The sequence below is a fragment of the Curcuma longa genome, chromosome 13, assembly GCF_044706935.1.
Source record: "Curcuma longa cultivar G26 ecotype Majalengka, Jawa Barat chromosome 13, ITB_CL_G26_1.1, whole genome shotgun sequence".
Taxonomy (NCBI): Eukaryota; Viridiplantae; Streptophyta; class Magnoliopsida; order Zingiberales; family Zingiberaceae; genus Curcuma; species Curcuma longa.
The window spans coordinates 114,810-124,545 of record NC_133873.1 but is presented as its reverse complement, the minus strand read 5'-3'; the positions used below and the strand labels follow the sequence as shown (position 1 = coordinate 124,545).

General features: G+C 38.3%; 1 protein-coding gene across 1 annotated transcript; it reads left to right on the top strand.

Moving 5' to 3' along the window:
* Positions 1 to 8,257: 8,257 nt before the first annotated feature.
* Positions 8,258 to 8,623, top strand: LOC141844440 (heat shock 70 kDa protein 1-like). Its single transcript, XM_074732494.1, has one exon. It carries the CDS (start codon positions 8,258 to 8,260, stop codon positions 8,621 to 8,623), a length of 366 nt encoding a protein of 121 aa, XP_074588595.1.
* Positions 8,624 to 9,736: the final 1,113 nt, after the last annotated feature.

The following is a 9,736-nucleotide window of genomic DNA, read 5'->3' as shown; positions in this document are numbered from 1 at the left end:
CAGCTTGAGGTTGCTCATTTGAAGCTTGTGAAATCTGATTCTGCCGTGATGAAAGTACTTCAACTTGCAATTCCCCAAGAAGAAAATTAAAAAATGTGGGGTCTATAACATCTGTATCAACATTGCTTGTTGGTTGTTCTTCTTGAAGTGCATCCCGATCAGTTTCTTCATTCTGATGTGGAGCCTCACTAACACTGTCCAGAGATGTATCATGACCACTAACTAGGATTGAGTTTCCTGATGATCTTATCAGCCTAGGTGTTGGCTGTAAATCACCGAAATGAAGTCTATTGACAGGACCTTGCATGTTTCCATCATCATGCCCATCAACATTCCCAATTTCAACTTCCAAACTACAAAGGCTTTCACCTATTGCCACCCCACTGCCATAGCTTGCTTGTCTCACTACTTTAACAACTCGGACAACAACATCAACCCATTCACACTACATCTCTGTCACTTGTTCACATGCACCAGATACTCGTATCTTGAATAGAATCACCATCGGTGGCTACAATACCAGTATTACACTACAACAAATTTGACTTTCCGTAACACGTCACCAACAGCGCACAATTATAGTGTGCTGTTAATAATAATTTTTACGGCGCGTCTAATCAAGTGCGCTGCGGATAATATTTTATATTTTACAATTAACAGCGCATAAATAATAGTGTGTTGTGAACATTATTTTTTGCATCTTGTAAAATTATACACTATAAATATTAAATAATATTTACACATATTTACAGCATATATTGAATGTACGCGGTTAAAAAATGATTAAAACCCAATAACTTAAAAACCCGTTAGGAATTCCAAATCGCCCCAACTCGCGACTGCCCTAACTCACGATCCCTGCCGTGCCTCCTCTTCCTTCCCCACGATCCCCTCCTCTGCCCGACATCGCCGCCGCATCATTCGTTGATGTGCGTAGGATATATAATCATTCCTTATACATTATTCGCACATCTTTCTGCTTTTCATGATGTATCTTATGTATATTATACCCTTTACCTGTGCATTTGACATTGTATTCTTTATTTCATAGTTCGGAGGGCTGCTTGTGTATTTATGTGTTTCAGGATGGAAAACGGAGCAAAATAGGCGAAATGAAACACTTATTGAAGACAAGGCAAGACAGGGCCATGCCTCATAGGCATGGCCGTGTCTATCACCTCCAGAGACCATGTTTCCTTGACATAGGCGTGCCTTCAACCAGAGATCCAACTAGCCTAGGTCGTGCCCTAAAGGCACGCCCGTGCCTTCCTCCTGCAGCTGCCAGACATGGCCGTGTCTCCTCAACAGAACCATGCCAAGACATGGTCGTGCCCCTCAAACACGGCCGTGTCTCCCACCAGAGGAGTACCCGTCCTTGGCCGTGCCTCACAGGCACGGGCGTGTCTCCTAGCAGAGAGCAGATTGCCTTTGGCTATGCCTCACAAGCACTCTTTGTGGTCGTGCCTCCACTGCAGCAGGGCGGCCACACATGGCCGTGTCCCCCAGACACGGCCATGTGACGGGGGACGTGCCTGGCTGATTTTCAGGGCATTTCTTGGGGCCTATAAAGAAGGGGGAGAGACTTTGGATAGCCACCGGAGCGTGCTAGAGCCACCGACGCCTCATTTCGGAGCTAGATTCGATGATCCGTTCATCTGTCCAGATACTCCATCACATTCACGCCTCACCTTCGTAGAGATTGCAGTCCAGAGAAGAAGAAGCTCATCGATAAGTCCTATTTCTTATTTTCTTCACAGATTCTTGGAATAGAATATACTTTTCTATTTCTTCTCTGATTGTAACCTCCCTGATATGGAGTAGTCCTCCAGATTCTAGGATGTAGGAAGAATCAGGTTTATTGGATGATTGTAACTTTGGATTTGTTAATTTACCATGTTCTATGATATGATTGTGCATTTGCTTTGTGGATTTGTGCTTTATACTTATTTGATGATATGTTTGTGAATGGTATGAATCTACAAGGGTAGAGATTATTTGGGATTTGAGTAATTCTTAGGATCGTATACCCGGGACGCCTTGTGACAGGAGGAGAGTCTTAATCGGCCTTCTGAGGAATTGTTTAGGCTATGAACAATCTTTATGAGGGATAACTAACGGTTACTCATTGTTGGGGAGAGGTCTTTAAAAGGATACCCTGTGACAGAGGGTAGGATTCTAGTAGTATTCTGAGGCGCTTGAGTGACACGGGAAAGCCTTGAACCAGGCTATCTAGAATCATCTAAAACCAACATAAGTAACATTAGAATACCATTGATTGATTCTGAGGAAGTCTGACGAGGTCTAATTGGATAATTTGGTTAGAATCCCTACAATTGTGTAATCATTGAGGAATGGTAGAGGATCCAAGTCAATCAATCAATATCCCGAGGAATCCAAAGTCCTAGATCGCTTTTCACAATTTGTCACAGTTGGATTATATCTTCGAACTAAGGTCTAAGAGCTCTAGAACACTCTTTCTCCCCCACACCAAACCATTTCCTATGAACTCTCCACTCTTATTGTGCTAGGTTAGTAATTAATTTCACGGTCCCTGTGGATTCGATCTTTTTATTACTTGGCGACATTCCGTATACTTGCGGAATGCGGCGATCTTGAGCACGGATCCATCGATCCCCTATAGTGAAATCAGTCAGGCACTGTAGTGTGCCAATTCTGATTTTTAATTGCTAGGTATTTGTAGCTTTCTTGCCTGCGCTTTTTGATGCTTCTGGCTTTGGTTTTGTGGTTTTGCTCCTCAATCTGACTTGAAGGGAGATACATGAAGATATTTGAAGTTCTTCTCAAGCACCTTGAATGATAGCAGGTTAGTGGTCATCGTGCATTGCCATCGCAGGTTCGTGGCTATGGTATTCTAGATGAATTATCTGTTTGACCACTACTAGAGCTCTTTATTTATGCTTGGTTCATCTCAGCCCCATGATTAGAGGATTCTTTTAGTTGGGTAATGATTAGCTGAACATATGTTTTCTTTGGCTGGTTGCGATGATAAAAAAGAGACCCATTCACAGATACCTAAACCTTAGATCAAATATCAAAGTGGTCCAGGGCTTGGATTGTTATCTTTGCAAGTTATTATTTTGCAAGAGTTTCTGTGTAGGTGAAATTTCTCTGGGGAAACGATTCTTCTGCTAAATATTATATATGTGTATCTTACAATGAATATAACAACTGAATCTAGTGCTCTACTTGTATCATTTCTGAATGATGTGATATTATATGCATTCATATCTTATTGCCTTTAAAAATCCAATAAACATAATGAGGCAGTGCCCTACAGTAAACACAAAAGGCAGTGCCCCACAGTAGATTATTGTTTGTAATTTTATACTCAGAGCTTGATGGAAATATTATTTTATGATGCATAATGCATGACAATATGTATTTGTAGAGGATAAGGAGAAGAACAATTCTTCACCACATGATGAGGTAAACATTATTGGGGTGGCTATTCGAGATCCTGTTTCAGGTGGTACAGAAGGCACATTGGCAGACAAATCCTCTTCTAAGAAAACAGTTGCATTATGGGTATGTATTCTGTAAAGTATAAAGTACATGCTAAAGCATAGCTCTGGCGGTTTTATAGTGTGCTCTTGCTATCGTGATTAATGATTAACTAGGTGCCATTTCTTACCATTGTTTCACCATTACCTCTCAGGAATTTGCTGCGTCGGCTTTTGGAATTTGCTTGGGTTTTAAGGATGTCATTGAAAAGGCATCTGAATTTTTTGCAGGGTATGCGACATGTATGTAAACTAAAGTTTCTATCTTTGTTTTCATTAATATTATCATTGTGCATTTAATTACTTTTTGCAACTGTATCCCTGAGATGTCACATTGCTGGTTGAACACTTTGGATTTTGGTTTAATTTCCTAGGTACTCATAATGATCTTTCATATTTATCAAGTCTTCTTGATCTTTCCATTTTGATGGGAATATTTCATCATATCTCAAAGCAATAAGCTGAGTTTTTAGTTTGTAAAGATCAAGGTTAATTGTTAACTTAGATAATATGCAATTGTTTATTTTGCGAAACTGAGTATTCTCAACCATTATACTAATTTGAAAAGTAAAACTTACGGTGTCACAAAAAAGATAATGTATAGCTTGGATTTTGCATTTAAAGAGACATTATGAGAAGAAGAGACTGAAAGAAGCTTGATATGCTAAAAATTCATAGTTCAGCTATTGTCAATTTCCATTTTTGCCAGTCCAATTTAAACTAATAGCATACTACTCTTTTTCATACTAAAAAATGATAATCCCAATAGCCAACATCTCTGGGGTGATCGGCCCGGTCCCACGGAAGTTTCCCACCGACCACCAGGGTAAATCGGGAAGCGCATACGGTGGTCAATCCAGATGCCCAGCATCCTTTGATTGCGTTCCCCATTTGGAGGAAAATTCCTGCAAATACGCCGTAGCTGGGGATCGAACCGCGGGTCCCTAGGTTACAACCCAGATATCCTACCGTTGCACCATTGCCCCGGGGACAAAATGATAATTCCAGTAGCCAACATCTCAATTTACATGTGTTATGTGGCATAAGACAATGCATTTGGATAATTTATGCTTCACCTTTTCTCTTGGAACTTCGGTGATCTATGTTGTTGTAAGCATAAATTACATGTGCTACATGGGTGGTATGTGGTTGATGATTGTTGTATGCATGCAAATTTCTGACTCCTCTATTTAATTGTTTTGTTCAATGAATATCTTGTGTCAGCTTAGCATTTCTTTTCTTTATACTCTTGGATTACGTTTGAACTTATAGTGATAAGAAGTACTAATTTGACAAATTACTATTTCAGCTATATTCTGGAACAGTCTTTCAGTCGACAATCTCTTTTTTGTTGTATCATTTTGAAGTGGCACGATGTTCATTTTGTTATATAGAGTGCATACATATATATTTTATCATACTACATTTGATATTATAAGATAAGCTTATTGTGTGTTAGACTAATAATTACTAATTTGTTTGTCAAATTAGGTTGCTAGTGGTGGCATTGGAAGTGGTATTGGAAATTATATTAGTGGTGATACCAATATTGCAGCTCAGGTAACTATCTTAACCCAATATTATACTTTCGTTTATTATTTATAGCATGCTCTATTATAAAATTTATTTAATCATTAATTATTGTTTATTATGATATAGTCAAAACTAAAAAAGATGACTGCTGGAGATATTAGTGTTAATGCTAAATGTAAGCTGCTTCATTGGTCTGTTGATGGAGTTGTTGCAGAAGGTCGAATTGCATCCATAGATCCAAAAGCAAAAGTACATCACGTTCCTCTTGGTGGATCTTATTGGAAAGTTTGGATTGATAAGTTTTTGTAGAGAAGGTGGAGCTAATTCGACCAAACGAAGAAATGCTTTTTCTTGAGGATGCAATAGGAAACACAATAGCTTGGGCATCGATGTTTATAGTTTTGTCTGACTGATTTGGACGAATCGATATATTGTTTGTAGTAAAGATGAACATGAACTTGGATTGTTTTGTTTAACTAAATGTAGATGCGACGCTGACAATGGAATTTTCTTGGCAAGGAGCCACGATCCAGCTACAGGGTGATTTTTTGGCTACACCTCGCCTGGAGTATAGAGTGGGAGTCCCTAGACGTGGTTCTTTCTGCTTAGGTTAGTGATGATGTCCCCGATTGAAGGGAGGGCTTTCATCTTGATTTTATATACTTCGACCGAGTATCTTTGATATATTTGAACTATGATTTTATAATTATGAATGTGATGTTATCTAATATTTGTATGTTGGATTTTAAATGTTAGAGTTTTGAGCAGGTTATAATTATTTGTATTTGTATTATATATTTGTGTATATAGGTCTATTGTATTTTAAAAATACAATTATCCGCAACGTGTGGGGCGCCTGTTGCGGATGCACCTTTCCGTAGCATGCGGGGCGCGTGCTGCGAAAAATTACACCTTTTCGCAGCGCACGGGCCGCGCGCTGCAGATGCACCTTTCCGCAGCGTGTGAGCCGCGTGCTGCAGATGCAATTTTCCACAACGCACGCCCTGCGCGCTGCGGATGTATTATGCGCTTAGAGTTATGCAGCACGCAATGTGCGCTGCGGATAGCTTAATTACGCGCTGCGGAAAGTCAAATTTGTTGTAGTGGAATTAGGAGAGACATCTATTGCTTGTGAAGGCATAACAATATTCTCAGTACCCCTTGCTTCTATTTCATCCCTAGCTTCAACCACTGATGTTTGCAATTGGCTAGGTTCATGTTTTCCTTGTAGATTAGTCTATATGTTTTGGTCTTGTGCAAGTGTCGGCTGTCATAATTGGGAAACAAGTTGTTTTTCAATACCTTCAGGCACCGCCGGAGCACTAGATGCACCACGTTGATGATTATCATCCAACCACATACTGAAGCGATGTCCATGTCGTCCCTTCCTCAATGTACAAAAGATAGCATCAATTCTGTATGATGTGTTCTCCGGATTTCTTTCTGAGAAAGTTATATCCATTGTATTTTCTGATTGTCTTTGGTGAACCAAATGTCTAAAAGAAGAAGGCTCCTCCAATAATGAATGTTTGAGATGAAGAGAAGTGTGATCATCGATTCTTCCAAGAAGATTATAGCTAGATGTTGTACGTCCTTGACATATAGAATCCAATATGTCAAGAGGCATTACAGAAAAATTGTCACTACCAAGAACTTCAAAGTGATCGAAAACATGTATTCCACTTATTCCTTCCTCTAAGTGAAGTATTACACCATCATCATCTTCATCATCGTCATAACCATCATCATAAAATATCTCATCAAATATTGACTTGTCAGTTGACTCGGTCTCGTCTTCATTATGCTGAATAAATTGGGACGCCAAATCAATGCAAGATGAGACGATGAAGACTGAAGCTTCATCGACAAATGAACCAAGTTGTTGCTTGCCGTCAGACAAAGTGGATTTCTGATCTTCGATCAACACTTCGTCTAGATCTATCTCCTCTTCGTCAACATCATCCTAAACTGGATCACCAAATATTTCAATCTTGTCGTCATCTACATCTCCTCCAGTAATCGGACGATCGAGAGAGTGGGACTGATCGTACTCGATGTTGTCGAGGTCTTATCTTCATGGTTATCCTTGCCATCGTAGGAGGAAGGGGGAACATTAGAGGTGTTGCGTAGCTGGTGTTCTTTTGATGTTGTAGGTGGTGGGGCGGTTGATCCCGAATTTTTTTAAACCAAACTTATGCTTCGACATCTCTCCTCGATGGGAAATTAATGAATTTTCAAAAGGAGAATAAATGAACTTACTATTTTTATGATCTTGCGCCTCTAGATGCTGGAATAACTTTGTGATTTGTCTCTGTAGATCTTGAAGTATCTCATCTCGAGTGCTATGATCACGGTGCGAGACTTCTTCAATCAGAACCTGCCTATCACGATCACGATCACGACCACAATGACGATCCATCGAATCTGAGAGCTGTCTTTTACGATCTTGTGCTGCTAGAGGCTGGGATAACTTTTATAGATCAAGAATCTCATCTTGCGTGTAACATTCACGGTGTGAGACTTCCTCTGTCGGAATTTGCCTGTCACGACCACGATAACAACTCTGACGACGATCTATCGGATCTTGAGAGTTCTGATACCAACTGATGCCGGACGGGATAGCGATTATTCGAGGGGTAATATTGAATCCGTTGGTTCGATTGCGAACGCCGAAGATAATCTTCTAAAACTTATTAGTTTGGAAGAATAACAGGAGATAGGGAAATAAACGGCATTGTCGAAATTATTATTAAACCAAAACTTCTTCTTCTAAATATCAATTCATAAGATATTTATATAGACTCAAACTCTAAGAAATATTCTTAATAAAAAAAATTCTTAACAAATTCAAAAAAAATTTCTAATAAAAAGGAAAATTTCTTAACAAACTCGAAAAGAAAGATTCCTAATAAAAAGGAAAAATTCTTAACGGACTCAATTCCTAAAAATTCTAAACGGATTTAAAAAATCTTTAAAATAAAAAATAGAACTTTTCAAAACTACTCTAAATACCAAAAACTCTAAAAATTACTAAAGAATAAAAATTATCAAAATTAATAATAAAAATCTTCAAATTCTCTCCTGCATCACCACTGGTGCTATTGCCTATGGACTTGACAAGAAGGCAAGCTATGTTGGTCAGAAGAATGTTCTCATTTTTTATCTTGGTCATTTTTTTACCATTATGGAGGGTATCTTTGAAAATGATAATCCCAGTAGCCAACATCTCTAGGGGTGGTCAAGGCTACTGTTGCAGTTCAAGAGGAAAAACAAGAAGGATATCCAATGGTAACTCTAGGGCTCTCAGGAGGTTGAGGATATCATGTGAGAAGGCCAAGAGAACACTCTCCTCCACTACACAGACTACTATTGAAATTGATTCCTTGAATGAGGGCATCCATTTCTACTCCACTATTATAAGAGCCAAGTTTGAGGAACTTAATATCGACTTATTCAAGAAGTGTATGGAGCCGGTGGAGAAATATTTGAGAGATGTGGAAATGGACAAGAGCAACGTCCACGATATCGTACTTGTCGATAGATCAATGAGGATTCCGAAAGTCCAATAACTAATAGTAGATTTTACTGAGTTGATGTCAAATAATCTTCCTCCTGGACTACCAACTGACATTACTTTAAACTCTAGGATGAGTTTTTTTTCAACTTAAGGCAACTGATCTAGGAGGATCCAAAGATTTTTATTAGTATTTTTATTTTTAGTAATTTTTAGAGTTTTTGACATTTACAATAGTTTTGAAATTTTTTATTTTTTTATATTTGAGGATTTTAAATCCATTTAGGATTTTTAAGATTTTGAGTCCGTTAAAAAATTTTCTTTTCTATTAGAGTTTTTTCTTTCTTTTAAAAGTTAGGATTTTGGATCTATATAAATCATTATCTAGTTAATGTTAAGGAAAATATTTTGATTTAATAATATTTTTGACAGTGCCGTTTATTTTCTATCTCCTGAAATTCTTTCGAATTAATAGGTTTTAGACAATTGATTTTTGATGTTCAGAGTCGATCAACGAAATCAATATTGCCTACAGGATAATCGTTATCCCATCCGATGTCATAATACCATAGGCCTCTACATGACTCTCAGACAAACTTTGAGGTAGATGTTTCGTTAAAGGATTTGTTAGATTTCTTTCGGTGAAAATTGTATTAATTATATTTCTTTCCGACCAATGATCTTCCAGATCAAGTGATAACGATGGAGCATATGTTTGGATCGTTGATGAGACATAGATTCCTTGGCTAGAGTAATGGCTCCATTATTATAGCAATAAACAAGTATTACTTCAACAATGCTTGGAACCACATCAAGATCAATTACGAACTTCTTGATCCAAACCACTTCCTTTGCTGCTTCAGAACCTACAATGTATTCCACCTCAGTGATAGAATTAGCAATAATTTCTTGCTTGGAACTTTTCTAACTTATTGCACCTCCATTTAGGGTGAATACGTATCCAGACTGGAACTTGAAATTATCCTTATCCGTCTAGAAACTGGCATTAGTATATCCACGTATAATTATATCACCCCTTCCATATACCAAAAACGAATACTTAATTCTTCTTAAGTACTTAAGGATTGCCTTGACAACCACCCAATCATTCGTCCCCAGATCCAATTGGTATCTGCTTGTGACACTCATAATACCTCGGGTCTCATAC